At 36.2% G+C, this 23,746-nt stretch overlaps 1 protein-coding gene and 1 long non-coding RNA gene across 13 annotated transcripts in view; one reads left to right on the forward strand and one right to left on the reverse strand.

Annotated features, from left to right (window-relative positions):
* Positions 1-23,746, forward strand: part of LOC111868918 (calmodulin-binding transcription activator 2) — a 444,850-nt gene that overhangs the window by 345,830 nt on the left and 75,274 nt on the right. For all 12 annotated transcript variants that reach the window (XM_023860018.2, XM_023860017.2, XM_023860021.2 and 9 more), the window contains 8 exons: positions 1,154-1,298; positions 7,181-7,227; positions 7,911-8,162; positions 12,527-13,684; positions 14,637-14,924; positions 18,418-18,544; positions 19,942-20,171; positions 20,885-21,057. In XM_023860018.2, the coding sequence (XP_023715786.1) occupies positions 1,154-1,298; positions 7,181-7,227; positions 7,911-8,162; positions 12,527-13,684; positions 14,637-14,924; positions 18,418-18,544; positions 19,942-20,171; positions 20,885-21,057 (2,420 nt within the window). The remainder of the gene's footprint in view (positions 1-1,153; positions 1,299-7,180; positions 7,228-7,910; positions 8,163-12,526; positions 13,685-14,636; positions 14,925-18,417; positions 18,545-19,941; positions 20,172-20,884; positions 21,058-23,746) is intronic.
* On the reverse strand, positions 8,084-16,195 carry LOC117282666. The gene is made up of 3 exons (XR_004513493.1): positions 15,808-16,195; positions 12,945-13,034; positions 8,084-8,145 (listed from the first exon to the last, which is right to left on the reverse strand). It is a non-coding gene; the product is annotated as an uncharacterized LOC117282666 (long non-coding RNA).

A 23,746-nucleotide genomic window follows, 5' to 3' on the forward strand; every position in this document is an offset into this window, starting at 1 on the left:
TATCGCAGTATGCACATTTTTAGACTTCAAAAAAGAGTTGTTAGAATTATGGTTGGTGTAGGTTATAAAGATCCTTGTAGGAAGATATTTTCTTCGCTTAAAATATTACCTCTGCCCTCTCTATATATTTTTTCTGTTTTAATGTTTGTAGTTAACAATTGGGAAATGGTTACCAAAAATTCGGATGCATATTCGATTACGACTAGAAACATTTCTAATCTTTATCTTCCATCTGCTAAATTATCGATTTATCAGAAAGGTACTCAATTTATCGGAATTAAGATATTTAATAATCTCCCAATTAACATAAAACAGCTGTATGGCAATATCAATCTTTTTAAGAAGACATTACTTCAATTTCTTTATCTTCACTCATTTTATAGCATTGATGAATTTTTTAAATATAAAATATAATAATCTTCATATTGAATCCAATTGATAGATCCACCTATATAAATACTTCAGTTGTTTACCATAATTTTAAATATCTGTTAAAATTTATTACTCATTTATGCAGATATGAGCATGTAATATGACCCCATTTGAATTTATTTATTAGGTTGTTAATTTTGTGACACTTATATATTAAGTATGACATGTATATTTTCATGTTTATCTGTAAGTATTCAATAAATATTTCGTTTTTTAATTTTAACTATACTAAAATGGTGTGTACACAACTTAGACTTGTTTCTTATTTGTGTTCTTACATTTTGACAAATTAGCTTATTTCAAATGATTTCATATTAAGGTATGATTGTTGGAGTTTCTTGTGAGGTTTTTATTAATGACTAGTATATGTTTATTTTCATTTTATTGTTTTTATTGACAAATGTGTTTTACACGTATTATACTCATATTTCTACTGTTGTATTTTGACAATCTGCTTGTTTGTAAAGCAATGATTTTTTATCTGACTGTTCCTATATACGATGGTTGTTCTCACAACCTTGTAAAGATCTTATGGAATGTAATAAAGTGAATGAATGAGTGAATGAATAGTTTCATATTTGAAGATCACATAGAAATATTAGTAACCACTTAAATCAGTGTTTGCAGATTTGACAAAAATTGTGTGACATTTTGTATATGTAGAGTGTTCAGAAACTGTCATTGGAACAGTTAAATTTAGAGTCTGATGTGTGCGTTGCAGAACCCTGATATAGTGTTGGTGCACTACCTCAATGTGCCATATCCAGATGACAACAAGCTGGCAGTAATCACACCAAGCCTGGCTCTTTGGGGTGACAAGAAAGAGTGGACCAAGGAAGAACTGGTATCACAACTCAAGCCCATGTGTGAGTCGCCATCTGCTCCCTCTACATCCTCTACATCTTCTACTTCTTCTGCTTCCTACTCCAGTGGTGCTGGTGTTTCCCAGGGTGAAGTGAAAACAGATCTGTGTTGCCTGCTGCATCGTCCCCTTTCTTTATTGCATGGCTTCTCATTAGGTCAAACTTCTTTGCTTCTTGCATCATCAAACATCTCTGAGATCTGTTGTCTCAAAGCCAGAGAATATACCTTGGCATAGATTGTAGTCTTATCATGACTGATGTTGCTTGTTACAAAATGGGGTTCACAACTGTGATCACAGAAGCCCATCATTAAACCCTATACTCATCAGCTCAATGAAGTGCAAAGTTTTAGTAAATATTTTTTTAAGGTCCACTCTAATATTATTCTTATTGTGTAGTCTGTAGATGGATAGTGTTGGTGGAATGTACTGCTTCTATCTTTGGGGTTTACTTCTGCTCTGCAGATGGAGGCAGTATCATCCTCAAGAACCTTGATATCCACCTACCAGATGCTATAACATGGAAGATCTCAACTTATATCTTCAGCACTGTGAAAACCTGAAATCTGAAATTTAAATATTTTGTTATTACTCGTATATTTGTCAAGGTTTGCCATGTGTTTCTTCCTGTGAGATTTTATAACCAATATTTTATATGAATTTTTTTATTCCTCATGCTATTTAATGCGAGAGAAATGGCAGGATGACTGTGAACTATACTTTGAGAAGAATTTGAGCAAAGTTTTAAGTAACCTATTTAAAGGCACTCTTCAGATATTATCTTGGACAGACGAAGAAGCTGGAAATCCTCATAAAGCTCAACATACAATTGGTGTGTCTGAAAATGTAGGTCCAGGAAGATATGGAAGTTTCTGGTTAAGGAACCTGTAACTTGAAATCGTGAGAAAGATTAGGAAGTGATACAAAGAAGCAGTAAGGAAGTAACAGGAATAATGTTTGAAATGCATTATACCCTCCATTAAGTAAGAACAAAATCTGCTTAATTTCATGTTAATATGTCCATTAGCCATTGTGTTTATTACTGCTGAACTGGCAAGCCCCAGGTCACATGCACTTCATTCGTTACTTTCCTGCATTTATCAAGAATATGTTTATTATTTTGTTCCTTATTAAATATTTTTTGTGTGAGCCTATAGTCATACTAATTTACAAGGTAAGTATTAAAATTCTAAAAGATACAACTGTTGAAAGAATTTCACTAACAGTTAAACTGTTGACACCCACTTGTATATTTATAAAGCATTGTTATTTTTATGTATTCCGCTTAGGTAGATTACAGTCTACAAGGCAAATGAACAGTCAACGTGGAAGCACATTTTGAATCAGGTTTCCCTAAACTTATCAACTTGAGGTTGCTCTTACATGGAGAAATGTAAATTCAAAACTTACCTGTGCAGTGTGTCTTGCACAAACCATTATCTCTTTCATAGGCCTACAGATTGAAGACTTCTAACTCCAGTAGGTTCAGCAGGTTCACAGATAGGTATTCATTTGCACATGAAGATTGTATGAATGATCTCTTTTAAATCATGTATGAAAATGTTCCTTCTTGTTGTGCATACATTTGGCATGATTGCACATGAGATAAGAAAATTTTATTTACTTTTGTCTTAGTAGTTTCATAATACTTGCTTTCCCTATGCATGATCATATAAACAGCTGTTACCTTCATTTCCAGCTGTGTCCTTATGTGCCAAGCTATTCTGATATTTGTTACTTTACTTACCAGTACTTTGTAAAGTCATATTTGCTGTGATGTATAAAAATGCATAGTTTTCTAAGTACAGAGGAATTCTTAATTAGTGTCCTTTGATATAAGTTTTACCATAAATTAACACATCCACAGTAGGAAGGTAGTTTCCAGCTTAGTGGCTTCTGTGCAAGTTAACAGTACACAATTTTACACCATACCAGATTTGAATGCTTGTAGCTAGATAAGTTCAGAGCTAGAATTCCAATTAAAACTCATGTCTCATATTAATAAATGAACATTTGTGTTGACACTATAGTACACCGTATGTCATATGCCCATCTGCCTATATTACAGTGATCAGCGAACATTTCGTGAAAAGAGGTTCACACACACATGCAGTTGCTTGATAGCTAATATAGTGTATGGTTACTGTGGCAATGTACGATAATATTATCAAGTTTCTTGATAGGAATAATTAGTGTAATGATGATTGTAATTGAACTAGTTATGTCTTTTGGTAGGGTGTTTTTTTTTAATTATGGTTTGAGATAGTTAACATTTTTGTATGTGATTTACAAACCATGTCTTTGACATTTTTAATTCTGGGGGAGGGGGGGTTTTGATAAATGATACTTCCAGAAACATTAGGTTTATAGCCAAATGTATCATGTCAAATAATAGAATAGTAATTAATGTAAATGTTTTGTTAAATATAAATGTGTTATTCTTCTATCTATATCTTCACTCTTAATAATCAGGATGGTATTTCAGTAATCTGTAATTGTTGTGGACAAAATGATCATCTGTCTAAATTTAGAATTAAAGTTTTGGCATGGTAAATTGTATCATATGATAGAACAATCAGATTTAAGCCTTTATCTTCAATGCTTTGTGCTTGCATGATTGGAGCTGTTGCATCATCTAGGGAGACCATTTTTGTAAGAAAGCCCTTTTAATATTAATGAGTAGACATTTTCCTTATTGCATTGTGTGGAAGATCTTCATTTGCTGTGTTTAATATATTGTGATGCATTGCCAGGCAACAGCTCAGTAAACACGTTAATGCATGTGCTCTGACATTGTGCAGCAGTAGACAAAAAATGTTTTGTGTGTGATCTGCGCCATGCAACAATAGAGGGGCTGTGTTATCTGTGCATGGTCCATGCCGAGATCATATACAGGAATACAGGAATGGGAATTCACTTCACTTTAGTTCCAAAGTTCCAAGGGGACAACAGTATGGCCAGAAGAAGAATTAGAAGACTTTGTGTGTGACATTGGGGCACGCGGTAGCGTAGTTGGTTGGGGACTATGCTACAAGCCGGAAGGTCGCGGGTTCAAGCCCCGATGAGGTCTTTGGATTTTTTTCAGTTGACCTAATCCTTCCAGCTGCACTAGGCCCTGGGGTTTACTCAGCCTCTAACAGAAATGAGTACCAGGAATTAATTAAATAATTTTCCTGGGGAGTAAAGCACGGCCGGTGCGTAAGGCTGACAGCCTTACCGCCATCTTTCAGCCGATTGTCTAGATAATGTGGGAGCCTCAACGTCTCACAACCCTATGGGCCTTCAAGGCCTGGTACAGGGATAGCTTTACTTTTTTTTTTTTTACTCGTGTCTGACATTACATGTTCTGTAGTATATCAATATTAGGAGCGTGTAATTTAGTGAGACATTTATAGTTCTGTGTTATAGAACTGTTGCCAGGAAATGGATAGTGAAGATTGATTTCAATCAAAAATGAAATCTAGACTCATTAGTTTTGAAAAAAAAAGATATTAACATTATATAAAATGACACCTTTGAACTTAAGAATTCTTGTTAAAATGTGCTCTACAGATGTTTGAATCAATTTGAAGAAGCTGTTCAGTGTTGCTGTGAAATCATGACAAGGTAGGGGAAAGAAGTAAGTGGAGCAGGTGGTCAAAGGAATGTTAGGCATACATTCTGATGTAGTTGATACATGTGTTAATAAGTTTCCTTTAAATTCAGAGTAGCTATGATGGCCATTCTACCTGCTGTGCAATGGATGCTTGGGGACTTCTTTCCTAGAGCTGAAGAAGGCCAGTGCATGAATCTCGCCTCCCATCTCAATCTAAATGCCAAGAAATAAGGCCGATATGACATTTGGAATAGAAAGTTGTTCTTATGGCAATACCACTGAAGTATGTAACAGGGCAAGGAAGGCCACTCATGTAATGTATGGACCACAAGTAGAGCCAAATAGCAGTATGCAAACATATTACTGCCAGGCCTTCATAGTCTTGTCCGCAACTTGAGGTGATAGTTTGCCTTTACATGAAAGAAATGACAATACATAACTTTTTTGTAAAATATGTTGCAGAGATATTAGCCTTTCTGTAGAAGGCCATATTGAAAGCAGAGTAAATGGAACAGTTGCTCCACAGTCACTGCCAGCAATAGCTATTCTGTAGCAACACAGTTCATTTAATGACATCATCACAGGAAAACTGAAGCTCTTCACAATATTATATACCACACCAGACTGATGAGACAGTTGGAAAGCAGTGTGAGGAAGCTATTAGATGGAATGATTAGGGAAATCATAATATAAACAGGAAGTTCTGGGAAGGAATAATCACCCATTTTCCTTCAATACGATGCAGACCACATAGAAAATGATTTGCACAAAGTATCTTCTGTTGTTGCATATGTATTCATCGCCACAGTAAAGTTTTTACTGAGCTCTTGCCTAGCAACAATAGGGGATACACACACAGACTGATGGAAGGGATTTATGAAGTAGGCTGTTGGGATGGGCTCAAGTGCCATGATATACACATAGAGTTTATTAAAGATTTTTTCAAGCATTCAAAACTTAATGGAGTGGGATCACAGACAGCATGGTGATTGCATAATCCTACTTTTATTTTTTTCAAAATAAGGAAAGTAGGCTAAAAATGAATATGTCATTATTAAACAAGTCTAAAACTTGCATCTGAATACTAAACCTTGTTTATAGAGGGAGTGTAACTTCAAGAGAGCCTAGTGGGAATGTACAGAAATGAAAAATTTGATTTTATATTGATATCATTATAGGTGTGAGGAAAAGCTCTTGAAATAACACTGTCTGTTCTTAATGCTGGGTGCACTATAGAATGCATGTGGTTATAACTCCATAATCCATATGCACCTTCATATTGTAGTTCTTAAACACAGTGTTAACCTTGTCTTGTTAGCTTTTACAGATTATTGCCTTAATAAAGTGTCAAGGATTTAATGTTAAGGATCTGAGACAAAAGAGAATCACCACAGTTATAGTAGTAGCAGTAAATCTGGATATATGACAGCAGTATATTGCATTCCTGTTATTCTCCTATCATTGTTATACAAAAGGGATAAAACCCTTTCAGTTCCTCTACCAGTCTTAATCAGCTAATTGTGGTAATCATGTCCCAGTTCAGTGCCATAGGAAGTCCAGCATTCTTGATAGTTTTGATGAAAGCAATAAGTTTATATTGTCCTCTATGGTTTCTAATGTGTTCAAGTAAGTGCATCTAAGAAGGATGTCTCTCCCTGACTCAGTTCATTATCCAGAAAGTAAAATGTTTGGGTCCAGTCTGACATTATTGAAATTTGAAAATAAGGAATTGAATGTGTTGGAGTACTTTGTTATGTCAAAATACATATATATATATATATATATATATATATATATCTCAGTTGGTTAAAGCTCTTACTAATTAAAGAATGCACTTGTCATTCAGTGTGTTATTTTTGTAATCTGTTTATTTAAATGTCAACTTTCCTATTTACCTGAAATTGCTGAGGAAAATAGTAACAATTTGAAGTCATATCAGCTGTTATCCCAAGTGACATTTGAATGATATACTTAAAAAATACTGGTCAAATGCTTATCCACTGAGCTAACCCATATTTATTTCACCTTGCTATGCAGAATGAGTTTCACATTTATGTTGGAACACCAGGAGGACATGCAGTGTGTACACACTTTGTTGCTACTTATCTCAATTTTCATTTACTTATGTGCATGATTTACGACTCTTTTAAAATGCAATCATAACTCAATATGAAAAGTTTAAAGAATAATATTGCAAACTAAATTCAGAAACTGAAAATATTCTTACCTCTTCTTTATTTATGAAAGCAAGAATCTAATAGTAGATAATTAATTCTGTATTTCTTTTTCAGTTTTTAGTGAAGATGAGCCAGACCTCAACAATGAGCTGGAAATATCGGTAAGATGCTTTCTCAACTAACATAAAAAGTAGTGTACTGCAAGAAACAAACACTGAATTATTCTGTCATATTATTAAATTCAGGTTCTATATTTAAATGAATGATGTGGCAGTACATGTCTTTTTTGTTATTTACTGCTGTAGCGTTCCATGGTGATAAGTCATGTAAAGAACCAATATATCACTTTATACAATAAACTGTATGTAACAGAAGAGTGGCAGACACTATGTTATTAAAGTAGGACCATTATGCACCAAAATGGGGTTCACCCGTCAATGTTGAAAATAGATCTCTTACAACAAATTTTATCAAAATCCATGAAGTAGGTAGAAGCTGAAACAAGTGTATTAACTCATTAAGACTGTCTTAAGTAACATTATTAACTCTTTCAGACTTTCTTAAATAATATACTTTAGCTGTCTTGGAGTCCTACTTAAATGACCAAAAGCATGAAACTGCATGGAGAAAACCAAGCTACACTTGTGAGGTAACTAACTCTTTGGCCTTTCTCTAAGACCTGGATACAGGCTCATTATTATGCAGTGAGTTAGTAGACAGACAGACATAATATCCCTGTTGTGTATTGCTTTATGTACTGAATGCCAAAAATGCATTACAAATGAAATCATATAGTTGCAAGATATCGTTGATGATGCATTACAAATCGGATGATGTTTTGCAGACAGCAGAGACAGTGGAAGCGATAGTGACTCAGCTCATGGAAAAACAGCGTCTGGCTCGAGCAGCAGCACTCACCAAGCAGCTTGAATGTGGTTGTCCAGATTCAACATGTGCTGACGGAAAGACGTGTTCCCATCCAATGCGACGGATAACAGCAGCCAAGGCTGGGAGTGCCACCAACCTTACATCCAGTTCCAATACCCGACAGGCTGTTGTTAGTATGTCTGCCCTCAACACTGAGAACAACAACCAGGTACATTCCTTAACACATTGCAATGTATGAAGCTCTACATGCGTTGGTAAAACTGGGCCTTTGAATGTATAGTTCCAAGACAGAAATTGGTATGCAGTTTGTGTTCAGAGTTAACATTCAGCAGTAAATTAGTGTGTTTTATTACATTCAGATGGTTCTCTCTTACTATGGTTGAGTAGATTTTGTTTGAACATAGGGTCATTCCATGTGAAGTCATCCAGATAGGTTGCTCGACCATTTTTTAAAAAAAAATGTATATTTTGTATGCTTGTTACTACATATTTTCATAATTCAAAAAAATTTAATCCTCTCTGTTCTCCCGGTACAGCGTCTTTATAATGCAAAAAACGCGTTTTCAGGTGAAATGGAGGTTTGTGTTATCTTCTATATCTCGATAACTATTGATACTAGACACTCCAACAAAAAAAAAACAATTTGTTCCTCATGATATGGAATACAATTCATATGATTACAAGTTTTTACTCACTTCCTCTAGGTCTAATTAAGCTTGGAACTTACCTATCGATTTTTGGAGAAAAAACTATGTTTGACCTTAAAAAGTCAATAGGATGGGGAAAGTGCCAGATCTGTGGTTTCTACCCTTTGTTGTTGTCATCTACATGGGGAATATAATCACGTAGTTTTGAACCCCATATCTATTTTTCAGAATTTTCCAGGAGCTTCCAACCTTTGCTCTGGGCCCAAAATCGGTCATATTTAACATCTCATATCTCCAGTGGGGAAGCTCTGAAAATATTGAAATCAATAGCCAGTAATGCTCTATTCTAGAGGAACTTCGAATTTTACACAAAAAATCAACACCTCAAGAATTGGCTTACCTGCATCCAATGGTATTACTAGTTCTTTATTCGGTATAAAAGACAAGAGATTTATCTTTTGTCAATCCGAGCAGTAAGTACAGGCCTGAAAATCAAAACTCGCTCCTGGAGAATTTTGGAAAATAGATACGGGGTTCGAAACTCCATGATTATATTCCCCATGTAGACAACAACAAAGGGTAGAAACCACAGATCTGATACTTTCCCCCACCCATTGGTTTATGAAAGTCAGAAGTAGCTTTTTTCCAAAAATCGTTAGATAAGTTTCAAGCTTAATTAGACCTAGAGGAAGTGAGTTGAATAAAAACTGGTAATGATATGAATTGTAGTCCATATCATGGGGAATAAATTGGTTTCTTATTGGAGTCTCTAGTATCAGAAGTTACTGAGATATAGAAGATAACGCAGACCTCCATTACATCACAAACACGTTTTTTCGCATTATAAAAACGGCTGTACCAGGAGAACCGAGCGGATTAATTTTTTTTAATATTTTTGAAGTATGAAAATATGTATAAATAAGTGTATAATTTTTTTTAAGGTCGAGTGATTTGTCTCAATGACTTCACATGGAATGACCCCATAGCTATCATATCGTATGTATTGTATTTACATTCCTAAACTCTTTCATAGCTGCTGTCATATTTCAGAGGAATAGTTTGAACTATTACTAATCTTATGTTTTCACACTGAATAAATGTTGATGGTAATTCAGCCCTTGGGTGTTTTCACTGTGTGAGTGTGGCAGTGTTGCCAGTGCTATCTTTGTCTTTAGTTTGGAGTGTGCCCTGTGACCCTTATATGGGCCATTTCTTTATTTTCACAACTCTCCCTGCCCACTACCCCTATCAACCCAGCTGAGGCATCCCCCTCATACTTTCGAAACAAAAATAATATATATGCGTGCTGGGGGTGTGCATGTGCGCATGCTTGCGGGCTTGTGTACCATATTACTTTGAATATAAGACACCATCTAATTTAAGATGCATCCAATTTTTAAATGAGGGTTTTGTGAAAAGATCATAAAGGTCTATTTATTTTAGTGAGTTTACATGTAAATTAAAATAACAATATATGTAGAAAAGAAATTAATATGAAAAGTAGGTAGAACACATGTAAAATGAAAATTGTGGAAAATATATCAGAATGAAATGGAAATTTAAAATTTTCACTACATGCACATTCCTTGCCATCTTTTTTTTATTTAATCAGAAAGCTTGTCCAAAGATCTTTCAGTCGCAATTTCATTTTCTGAAGATGATGTATCCTCACCACTTTGCTCACTACTGTCCCAAAGAATGTTGGCTTGCATTCCATCTTCCTCATTATACAAACAGTACTTTGAAAACAATTATGGAATAATATTGAGTGGCACATCTTTCCAAGCTTTAGATATACACACCATTATTACTGACGCTGATACTCTTTTTACTTTGCCACTAAGTGTCAATATATGATTGACTTTATTCAGCCAGGCATCATAGTGTTTACAGACAAGCTGTTTGAATGGTCTGTTAATTGAAACATCAAGTTGTTGTAACTGATTTGTTATGCCACTAGGAATTATCACTAGTTTGGTGTTTTTGTTCCTTAACCTGTTTTGAATCTATTAGAGAGATGGCCGTGAAATGCATCTATTGCAAGCATGCTCTGTAATTTTGATAATGCAGCAGGCCCATGTTCCTGTACACATCTAAGCCAGTGTTCCACTAACTCTGATGTTATCCATGCATTCTTTGGGCCCAAACTATGACATCTTTGCAAAACTGTCCTGTTGGCACTATCTTCCTTTTTAGTATTACATACGGTGGTAATTTATTGCAACTTGCGGTTATACACAGCATAACTAACACGTAACTTTTTGTAGCCTGTGGTTTTCATTGCCACTTGTTTTTCCCCTTTGAAATTTACAGTATAATTGTGAGGCATGTCAAAAATACTTTAGTTTTGTCAGCATTGCTGATTTGACTTAAGGAATACATATTCCTTTGACATAGTCCAATAACAAAATATTCAAATTCAATAAGTTCAGTTTCAAATTCTGAAGGAAATTTTTGGCTATTTGTCGTCCTTTATTCAAAGGATAAGCTTCCTGTCCTCACAGACTTTTCACACCATCCATGACTAGCCTTGAAAAGTATACCATTGTTTCGAGCACACTCTTTTGCTTTTGACATTAAGTCTTCTCTAGTTATAGGTAATCCTTTATTTCATAAATCTTTGGAACGCCCTAAAATAGAGGCATCAATCTCAGGATTTCTCCCTTTCCTTGGTCCAGAAGAATACTATTTGTCAGACATGAAAACAGTTTTGCTTTGTGCTTTGCCAATGATGAACATATGCCTCATGTACTGTATACTTTCTACCAGCTGAATGATTACATGTCTCTTCAGCACACATTCTTTTGAATGCGACATCATATGTAAAACACTTTTCAGTGGGTAAAATCTGATTGACAGCTGAACACACCTGAAAAAGAGTGTTAGGCAATGACTGAACTGAGCATTGAGGGTTGACTCACAGTTAAAGGTTGGTTGGGGATGATGTGGCTTGGTGACTCACTCCAAGTGTGTTTAGGTTAGGTTCTTTCCAGGCTACCCCATGGACAGTTTGCAAACTGGTGAATAATTCCTCGAATTTAAGATGCGACCCAGTTTTTTAATGGGAATATATGTGAAAAATGTGTGTCTTATATTCAAAGTAATACAGATGTGTCCATGTGCACAGGCATGCGTGTGTAAATCCACCCCATACACATTCTGATGGTGGAAATAGAGGCAGCTGGCACCTCCAAACTGTTGGCAACACTTCCCACATCCAAGTGGTGTATGCCTCCCAAGAATTGAATTGACTTGTACAGTTTGAGCTGGTTCATATTATGGCCACAGTTTAATATGGAAATAATTATTTATACCTAGTATCAATTACTGACCTCCAACTAGTGCCAAAGTCTATATGCACTCCCCCATATGTCTTCATGGCATAATGCTCAATTAGTTAAGCTCAGGGACAAATTTACCTTTTTACCTTTACCTAGTATAAATTTTTATTGATCTTTTCCTTGTATCATGGTGTCCATGAATGTGATTGCCTGTAATTCAAGACAGTTTGGAATGTGTTGGAAATAGATTTTTATGTTACTTTTAGCAACTGAATTTTTGACTCCACATTTATACATTGTAAACCCCATTTATGGCTTTGCTGGAGAGTAGTGGATTTGAGCACTAAATTCTCTCATGTGTGGAAGTAATTTACTTCCATGATTCTTGACTTCAGATCATTTAAATTGGATAATAAATGAGGGAGAACCTTAAATTGAGGAACATGAAATTGGGGTTCCTCTGTAAATGAATCCCTCCGAAACAGTGCTAAAAATCAAAGAAAATAATTCACCAGTGGAGGACCTTATTCAAGAGTAATGAAGTTTAACTCTTCACAAAATCATTAAACTTTATTGTGATTACCCACTCAGAATTGTTATATTTTATTATAAATTGCTTAAGGGACGTGACTGTTCATATGCAGGTTTCTTCCACAACTGGCTCAGGAAGCATGATCCTCACCGCTGCTTCTAGCAATGCAAGCAGTTCGACACGTCTCCATTCCCGAGATGGGATCTCCTTACTCTCCCATCATTCCCATCAGCAGCAGCAACAACAACAGCATTCCCATCATCATAGTAGCAATCATAGTTCATCTAATAGCAGTTCTGTCAACGCAACCACTACGTCAACTCCTCCACTTGTTCTCAGTTTATCCCAGATCCAGGGTGGTGGAGGCCTGCTTATCCTCAATAGTTCCACCGGGGGCAATTCAACCAACCCAACACATCAATCCTTAGTTTCTCCTGTTGCTGTCACCTCCTTTGTCTGCAGCACCGGTTCAACACATCACCATCGGAATCATCAGCATCATCAAAATCAGCAACATGCAAAAGACTTACCAAAATCCACATCACCAGCAGCAGTAGTCTTGAAGCAGGAAGCCATGGAAACAAGCTCATCACCATCTTGTTGTCACCAGGCCTCAGGATCTGAAAACAACACCAGTAGTACTGTGCTGAACCTTAACAACAACAATAACAACAACAATATTAATATCAATAGTAGTAACAAAATGGATGTCACAAATGGGAATGTTTCATCAGGGTTTGACAGTAGTGGTGTGACATACTTAAGTAGTAGTCGAGACAAGAACATTCTGAGATCAGCAACACCAAAGCAACAGCATGTAACATTATCAACAAATTCAACTTCCTCCATGAACAGTGCTCCACCCACCCCAGCCAAACACATGGACACAAGTGGAGAAGACCTGATGGATATCAAACCAACATACCATGGCAGTGATACTGTTCTAGTTATTAGTTCAAGCTCAAATTCTTGCATTAAAAACACAGATACTGTTTCATTGGTTGGTGGTTTCTTTAATGAAACTTTAGACCTGTCCCAAGAAGATATCCAAAGAACATTATCTGCCAACATGCCTCTGTCATGTTCTGCAGAATTGAACCAGCACTGCCACAGTGGTGGCAGTATGGTTACAAGTGCTCATCATATTATTGCGTCCAAATCTATGGCTCCTTCCAGTGGAGATGAGATGTCCCCTGATGATGTCATAGTCCCAGAAATCAACCCAATGGATTTCATTGACAGCTGTGATGTAGTTGTATCACCAACACAGGTTTGTATTTCATATAAAACAGTCTTAGAGAGCAACCAAATAATATTAATTTTGTGACACTGCAATATTTTTATTTCTAAGAATTTCCAAAAACCTGTTCTTAGTAATGAAAAATACTGTCTTCAGGGACGTGAGCAGTGTGTCTTATAATTTTATGTGCAGCAGAGCCATGCTTGCTGCTTGCTGAATGTTGGTTTTTCCCAAGTTTTCAGAACCATATTGTTAAGGCCACCAAATTAGACCATTTTCCTTGCCACTGTGCTTCTTTTAAGCTATTTAACTACAATTTCAATATTAAGATTATATAGCATTAACACGATGATGATTAATGAATGTGAAACAGTTGGTTGAATGATAATTACCAAGGAACGCAAGGCACTTGGATAAACCCTGCCCCAGTGCCACTTTTTCTGTCACTAATCCCACATGATGCCTGGGATCAAACCCAGACCACTGCAGTGGGATACCAGTGATTAACCACCTGATCTGGGTCATGATCTTCGTGTTGAAGGGCCATAGTACCCAGAGCAAGAGGTTCTGGCTAAAGGCCCCAGAGTGGCCTTGTTAAAAAATTCTTCCACCTCTTTTTATTCTCATTTTTCTCAGGTAGGTGTTATCTTGTTTATGGTAAGTGTTTTGTGCCAACTATGTTTGCTGTCTGAATACAATATTTTATGAATGGCTTAGTTTGTAAACAGGCACTAATACCTTTCTCACAAAGGTCATCTGTAAATCATATGTAACAGTATCATTTATGTAGATTCATCTTTCAGTTATGAACTACTTTAGTTTAAAATCAAGTAAGTATTGTTCAGAATTAACAGAACTGTTTAAACAGGACCTGGTAAAACTTCATATAAAATAGATACTGTGTTCTTAAGGTAAAGGCTCTTCAAATTATAAGATATCTCAAAATGTCACTTTCATCATCAGAAATCATCTTTCATTCCAGGTGGATGACGATGTGTTTGTCAATCTAGATGCATTTGACATGCTGGGAGACTTTCCAGAGCTGGAGATTCTCGAATCTTCAGCAGAAAGCAATACAGCAGGAGCTAACAAATCTGGCACCACAGGAATGGACCATAGTACTCCTGAACCTCCTTCAACTCAAGGAAGAAAGTCTGTTACAACCACATCTTCTGTGGATAAGGGGAATGAACAAGCATCACCAAGAATGGATTATCGAGAAGGCACAGCAAACATTACTGACTACTCACCAGAGTGGGCCTATCCTGAGGTCAGCATGTCACCATATAGTACAACGTCTCAAAATTATATTAGAAAAGAAAGCACTGTAACTTTCTTCATTCATAAACACTTCATTGCTTCAGAGGTACTCAACATTGTTTGTTAAAAAGACAAAATAGAAGAGCAAAATGTTGTATTTAAACATAAATTTAAAACAAATTTTAATAAATCAGAAATATGAAATATACAAACTTTGTAATGGGATTGCTGGACTTTTCTGTGGTTTCTGTGCATCTCACTAGTTGTGGTTATTTAGGTGATAGAAGTGAAATATTCTTGTACAGCTAGTTTCATGTAGCTGATTTGATCAGCTTTATCCATGTATCAGCTTGTTCATGAATGCAGATGCTTCTGAGCTTACCTGTACAAGCAGATGACTTCAGTTGCAAATTAGAATACCTCTCTGTAGGAAGGCACTTATAATTCAGGAAGTCTCCTCCATTGAATTTTGTTCCCATAAATTAGTTAGATGGATTACAGATGTCATGTCCACACTACTATAGAGGAGTCTGGTTGTTTAAAACTGCACTTTGACATCTACAGTTTTCCTCTCTGGAGAGGATTTGAGCAAGAAACAATGGAACCTGAGTGTTATGAGAAGTTACAAAGTTCCTAAAAAACAATACTTGTTGTGATGTGTGCTTGTATGTCCAAAGATATGGCTTGAATACATAACTGTTTTAAGTCCATCCCCTAACTTCAAATTATGTGCAATACAATATGACTCTGAGGTAAATATTCAGTATTTCTTCTTGTTTGAAGGTATTAAGACAGGGATATAAAAATAATTAAGAATAATTAGTATTCTCACTTGAACTAAAGAATTAAAGAGTCTCTTACATTTACATAACCTCAATTAATTAGGAGCCAACCTTTATCAGTGAAGTCCCACTCACTATTTTCTGCACCCTCACAAGCACTGATCAAGCATATTCCACTTACAAGTCTCACTCACGTTCTACCTATAATTAACTGCTCATGCATACAGATGCAAATAAATGCATGAACTTCCACCCAACTTCAGAAACAGGCATAACACAAGAAGCAGTTTAAATAGTACTGATACCTATGTACATGCACAACATTTCAGGCTGAGTGGAATACATGCATCTCTTGGTGTTATGTATGTAAGCAATGGTTGTGGATCAGTCATTGTACTCACCTATAGAATTCATGTTATTAAAGTGGCATGTGGAATGTCTATGAATCCATAACTGTGTATATTCTCCATCAAATGACGTGTTAATGTTACCACTCTCTTCGTATGGCACCTGAGTAGGATCTGTACAATCTGTAGGTCCCACACCTGTGGCATTATGCTGCAGATGGTTTATATTGTGTATATATCCTGCCTTGGTAGCATAGTTGGTTGAGGCACTATGCTACAAGCCAGAAAGTTGAAGGTTAAAGTCCCAATGAGGTCATTGCATTTTTTCACTTGACCTAATCCTTCCGGCCGCACTATGGCCCTGGGGTCAACTCAGCCTCTAACAGAAATGAGTACCAGGAATTAATTAAATAATTTTCCTGGGAGTAAAGCGCGGCTGGAATGGAAGGCTGACAACCTTACCGCCATCTTTGAGCCGATTGTCTAGATAATGTGGGACCCTCAACTTATAACAACCCTATGGGCCTTCATGGCCTGTTACAGGGATAGCTTTACTTTTTTTTTATGTTCTGCCTTGTATTGGTTCTGGTATCTGGGCATAGGGAGTATCTTTGACAGTTGGGACCAACTGAGTGGGCTACTTTCCTGATGATGGAGGCAAGAGTCCAGTCTCCAAAACTTTTTTTTTTCCCTAAATGAAAGACAGAAAGATTGGTAATCACAAAAAAGTCAGTGATTGTATTTTGTTCCAATACCAATCTTGGAAAGTTTTTAACATCAAAATGCACAAGAAGGAAAGGTCTTAACAAGATAATGGTGCACAGATACAAGGAAACGTGCAAGCAAACAGTGTGGTTGGAAAGTGAACACTAACTTTGCCAGCAGTCACAGTTGACAGATCACTTCTGCTTGCAATGAACACAACTGTTTTAATTTGGTGGCTATAAAAACATATATTTGTGATCTTTCTGGTTGTGCAGTTCATCTTATTTTAGTGACCATGAGCTTTATAAATATGAAAGTCTATTTCACTAGTCCTTATGTGGTGGCTTTCTATGTAGATAGTTTAATAAAACTTCTTTGATTGTTACTTACTGTGGCTCAATGGAAGCAGTTGTTGGGCAGGAGGTGAAGGAGAGACATAAAAAGGCATCAGCACAGCACCTTTATTGTCTTAAAATAATCTCACACCACCAGGTGTTACAGTTGAATAGGTAACACTCTTGCTTCATACTTGGGAAATCCTCCAGAGATTGGCTATCCTGAGGTTTTCTGTTGTGTACATCAGTCCCTCCAGAAAATGCCAGGAGAATGTTTTAATACTAGGCAATGATCACTTCTTTCCACATCCTTTCCAGTTCTTATTCACAGGGCATTCTATCATTCAGCAGTTTACAGGTTTCCCAAGACATTAAGTCAGTACTTCACAGTGTTCCTTGGACATCATTGTAAAGTCAAAAATAGTGTAACCATTTAAAACAAAGTAGACACTATCGTATCAGTATTTGTTTTTATTGATGCTACATGTTTTGGCCCATGTACTGGGTCATCATCAGGCGTACAATAATACCAGACTCATTTGTTGAATTGCTTCTAACAATTTGCATCTAATTCTTCAATATGGAACCTCATTGTGCACTTGAGTGTTTTTAAATGTATAAATTGAGTTTTTCAGTTAAAATTTTAAAATATTCAGATAATAAAATTTAAAGAAATTCGAGACTAAAGATTAAAACATAAATATTAAAATTTTACTAAATGGAAATGAAATATTTTGTGATAAAGCTCTTTAAAACTTTATGACCGCTACGTGTTGTCATGATTTTCTGGTGGTAGGGGCGACTATAACTCCACAAGACGATAGTAAGGTCAAGACCACATAACCTAACTTATGTGAGAAGTGACAAAAATTGTCAATAAAAGCAAATATTGATATGATAGTGTCTACTTTGTTTTAAATACATAATACTGTTGTGTAGACTGCATACTTTTGTATACATTTTATATATCCTGTTTTACAGTTTTTATTGAAGGAATATTATTTTAATGATTGCAGACAGTGGCCAGTACAGGTTGTTAGATTTGTTTACTGTTTTCAGTTTTTATTTAGTCAGTAATTTATTACTGTGTGGGCTCAAAGTGGCAATTACTTTCTCTTAGGCATAGTGTCATTCTTTTAAAAAAATAGCTGGTTGCCATGTGAAGCATGATATCATCATTTCATAAATAAAGCTTTTCATATACATGTATAAGTAATAATCCAAACTGTCATATCTGGTGGCCTCATTGCTGGTAGCTTCCCAGTACTCAATGTTGTGTCTCTGTAATATGCTTGTTTATTCACAAATTAAGATTTTTTTATCACATTCTACAGGGTGGAGTGAAAGTACTTGTGACTGGACCATGGTATTCAACTACTTCTCCATATACAGTGCTGTTTGACACATTCCCTGTTCCAACAACATTGGTGCAAAGTGGGGTGCTCAGGTGTTACTGCCCAGGTACTATAAATTTGTAATAATCGTGCTTATTGTAGATGCTCTTGAGGAAGAGGTCTGTTGAATTTCACACAGAACTCCTCAGCAACATCTGCAATAAGCAATTATTTCAGATTAATAACCAGAAATACATGTATGACAGCATAGGCCAAAGCGGCTGAGGAATACCTAGAAGACACAGTGTACCAAACCACACATACAGGACAACTCAAGAATAAGGAAACCATGAAAACCAGAGAGAACTAAAAACTTAAACAACCAGCACTATACAGCGGATGCCAAACAACTAGTCTGAAGCAGAAGAGACAGCACATGAACCATATATATATAACCAAGTATATAGGAATGGCTTTGAATTACATTTAATTATTTAATTATTATATTTGTGGACAAACATCATCCTGTTTTTATTTAAAACATATGGAATTTTGGAGACTGGATTCTGTCTCTGTCTTCAGGTGGAACCTACTCAATTGAACCCAGTTGATGGACCTGGTCCCTACCTCTGGACGCCAGCATCAAACCAAACACAGCACAAACCATCTTTACGTTTTAAGACAAATATTAAATACATTAAAAACTCCACATACTTATGAGGCCTCGTACCTATGTCTATGCACTGTTTCATGGCTACCATTGCTAAAATCAGAGTACTATAAGACTAGAAATTATCACTAAACAGATAAATTATCTGTATGGTACCAGCTTAAAAACACGACTTTCACACATAATCTATGCTGGATGGAGATGTAGTTTTCTGATTTATGCTGCAATAATGGGAGTCCAGATAGGTGAGATGTCAAAGTTGGGTTTATGATCGATGATCTACCAGAGACATGTGGGCAAATTCCTTGTATTTCTAGAAAAAGTCAAAATTAGCCCAGTGTGCATGTGAAGAAGTCCAAGAATATGCTGGAAAGAAGCAAAGGTCTTACAGATGCTGGTGTCCAGAGATTGGGACTAGCTCTATCGATTGAGCCCAGCTGAGTAAGTTCCACCTGAAGACAGAGACAGAATCCAGTCTCTGAAACGTGTATTTTAAATAAAAGCAGGATGATGGATAATATCCAGAAACACAATAACTATATTGATATAACATTGTCACAAACGTTTAGATCTTATTTACGTATTTTTTTCTTGTAACTCTTGTCATCTGCTGGGTATCTTGTGAAATACACATCAGCCAATATCAGTTTCTACATAAATGTAAAGGTAGAAACATTCTTAAATGTTTACACAGTATTGCAAAATATTGCCACTAGCTTAACTGGGTCTCAGAAATTTATTTCTTAACCCCTTTTCTGCCAGTCATTTAATGAACTGGCCTCACATTATCTATTTACATATCAGTATTCATGTGGACATACTCATGAGTATGATAAATTGATCTCTCTTTGCAGCCCATGAAGTTGGCTTGGCTACACTTCAAGTTGCTTGTGAGGGTTTTGTCATTTCCAATTCTGTGATATTTGAATACAAGGAACCAGCAAGGGAAGATCAGGCCTCTGCCTGTGAGCCTAAGCTTGAGCGAAGTAGCAGTGACAATCTTCTGAAATTTACTCTTCTGCAGCGATTAGAGGCAATTGATGACCGCCTGCAGATAAAGCAGGAACCTGATGGCTCAGAATTAGTGAGTGGTTTGTTGCTTGAATATGTAAATTTCTGATTAGTCTTCTGTACCTTCTCTGTTAGCCTTTTCAGTAACTTACAGCCTTCAGCAAAGTTATAAAGAAAGAATTAAACTCTCTCATTTGCTAGTTACCTTACAGTTACTGCAAATACTGCGTACCCTCTTGTAAGCAATTGTTAATATTCCTATATCCAACTTCTCTTGTATTAAATATTCTTCATTTGAAAGAAAGAAATTATTTTAGCATTGTTTTTAATAATAAGGTAACAGGCCTTATCTTGTTATGGTAGCTATGCCAGCAGAGAGAATCTGTTATGTGTAAATTTGAGGTATCACTACATAAAATCTTTGTAAGGCATTCAGCATGTGCTGTTTCATTATACATTTGATATCATACAAAAATCATACTGATTACAGTATTTCCTTTTTAGCATTTTTAAATGACTTATGTTTTGTCATTATAACCTGAATATTGACTGCCAATACTGTGGCCTCCTGTTGAGACCTATTTTGAATAATTTCAATCCAGTCCATATACTATTTGAATGTAAATCCAAAAATTGATTCCACTGATACAGACTGTATTTTATATTTAGTTATGAATCTTAGCTACATGTCTGTCTGTCCTAATTTTATGTACCTAGATGAATTAAAATCGATTAGAAGAAAAATGCTTTATAGTAACAACATGCAAAAACTAAGTGCTATTTCAGGTAGAAGGTTCTGCATTGTTCAGTCAAAGTAACTTTGAAGATCGACTAGTGAGTTACTGCCAAGAGATGACTAGCAGACCATGGAGGTCAGGGGAAGAAGTAAATCCGTCATGGTTTTCAAGCCACAGAGGAATGACACTTCTTCATTTGGCTGCTTCTCTGGGATATTCACGGTAGGACTACTTTATCAAAGCAGAATTTCTGTCAGAATGGCGAAGATGATAAATATATCTGACAACTGTGTTGATTGCATCAGACAACTGTGTGTAATGTGTTAATATCTACTGGCTGTACTTTAATCATTAAATTTGTAAAATTTCTTGCCTTCTTCTGTGGGATAGGGAGTGAGATTTTTCATACATAAGCCTCAGATTCAGTTCAACATATCAAGCAATTCATCAAATCGCCATCTTTATTTCATACTTCTAATTTAGTAAGAATTTTACAGACCTTCCAGGCCATAGCAAGAGTCTTGTGCTTTCCTTGTGTGATCATGGTTACTTTTTGTTACCTGTACTCTGTATTTTTGTTCATTTATTTCTGACAAATTCTGGCAGTGAACCCAGAAATCAACACCGCTAATGCGAAAGCCTACTGTTAGGAACAATACGCAATCAGTTCCACCTGACTCCATCTCATAACCTATTTCCTTAAGATCCATCTTTATATTGGCTTGCATTAGTGACTAGACACCGGGTTTGGATTGTTAATTGTGTTTATTGAACACTTGTAACTTTTAACTGCAATTAACTATAAGAGTTTCACAGATCTACACACACTGCAGATCACTACAGCACTTCCTTAGTCTCAGTCTATAATAATCTTCACTGGTTGTTGATGGGTAGTGGCTAGCAGTATTGGAGGTTCCTCTGCTTTTATGCTGTTGTCCTTACTGGTTATCTGCAGCCTCACCACTCTCTCATGACCTAGCCATGACTGACTAACCAGTCCAGTTCACTCCACTCTCGTTCAGTAAATTGTTGCAGGCCTTCCCCAGCAGAGTCGTTCTTGGTTTTGAACCCTGTTGGGACCAATGACCTAATGTAAGTTGGTTCCAAGACTATTTGTGTGTTTGGAAATGGGGTCTCCTGTTCGACCAGAGTCAGAGTTATTTTATAACTAGCAGTTTACCACCAATCAGTTCATCTTGGTGCCTAGCCTTTTGAATCTCACTACTAGAGTTCTCCCCCCCCCAAGCTCTCTTTGTGTAACATGCTCTCTGGCAAGGTGACAGGTTTGTTTCTTATTATGTAATATGCTTGTCCTTTGTCAAGTGTACATATCACACATATAGCATGTTGTTGAAAATCAATTCTTATGCACTATAAGGAAGTCTTCTGTCAGTCCATTCTTTACAAAGCAGATGGTGCCTATCTCATTTATCTTATGCTACAACGGTAGCTTAGTCACTTAAATGGTCATAAGCTTGACCGCTGCCAAGTTTAAGCATTTTATATTTTTCCTGAATGAGAGGAGATTCAAATCCATGTTATATAGCCTTGGCACAGACCATGTAGAACACACTGCATTGCCTAGCAGTAGCCCAGAAGTTCCTCTACTGTTGCATGTGTGTTTGTTGCTATGGAGAGGCGTTTACCTTGCCACTGCATAGCAGCAGCTGTCTCTTCTGGTTGCACTATTCTGGCCTTCAGCCCTCATGTCACAATATCATCTGTCCATCTTCTAGTCTTAGTCATTTGAATGGCCACTTTCCAAGAGGATTTTTACACAGATATTTTGTATCTATTCATTGTTGCCTCCCATCCTAGCTTCAGGTCCAATATAACATAGTCTCATGTATATCACTGTCCTAACATTACTGGGCAATCTGTAAGAATCCTGAAGGTCCTCATGTAAATACTTAATTTATCATGAAATTCATCGATCTCAGATTTAAATGCTTTGTTTTGAAACATAGTTCATGTTATTTTCTGAAACTAAAATACCATGTTTCACACATACAAAACTGGAAAAAATTATTTTTTGTTGTTGATTATATTCTATATTGGATCTTAGAGAGGTAGGANAAAAAAATTTTTGTTGTTGATTATATTCTATATTGGATCTTAGAGAGGTAGGATGGGATGGTATGGAGTGGATACATCTGGCTCAGGATAGGGAACAGTGGAGGGCTCTCGTGAACACGGTAATGACCCTTTGGGTTCCATAAAACGCTGGGAAGCTCTGTGACTAGCTGCACAATTGGCAGCTTTTCAAGAAGGGCTCAGCTCCATGAGTGAGTGAATGATTTTTAGTGTCCAGAAAGTATGTATGTTAAACTACCATAACAACATTTTCAGAATTAAAATTTTTTATATTTCATTTTGAACTTCCTTAATGTTTGTGAATGCTGGTGCCTGATACTTAAAGTTTGAAATATTGAGGTGTTGAAATTATTCGTTACTGACTGAAAATACAAAAGAAATCTAAAATTATTTTGACAAACTAAACAGTAATAGCAGCAGATGATGGCCTGAAATTGAGCAAATATGTGTGCGTGCGCGCCCTAGCCAAAGGGTGGTTAGGTGATATTCAAATGTGTACGTTTAGTATTTGGTCCAGTTCAATTTACATATAACAATATTTACATTTACAAGTATATGTGAAAGGATTCCTTTTCTTTCCATACTTTCTTGGAATGGATGATACTATAAAAGTGTTGCTTTCAGTGTCTGATAACCATTTGCTTTGATTTGTGGAACTTGCAGTTATGATTGTGTGATATTATTAACTGACTAGTATTTTGAATAATACTCATAAGCTTATAATACATAGATATACTGTGACATGTGTAATATAGTTTTGTAAATGCAGCAATTCATAGGTTGTTGGTTAGAAAACCACATAGTCCATATTTATGTA

The sequence above is a fragment of the Cryptotermes secundus genome, unplaced genomic scaffold (assembly GCF_002891405.2).
Source record: "Cryptotermes secundus unplaced genomic scaffold, Csec_1.0 scaffold753, whole genome shotgun sequence".
NCBI classification, from domain to species: Eukaryota; Metazoa; Arthropoda; class Insecta; order Blattodea; family Kalotermitidae; genus Cryptotermes; species Cryptotermes secundus.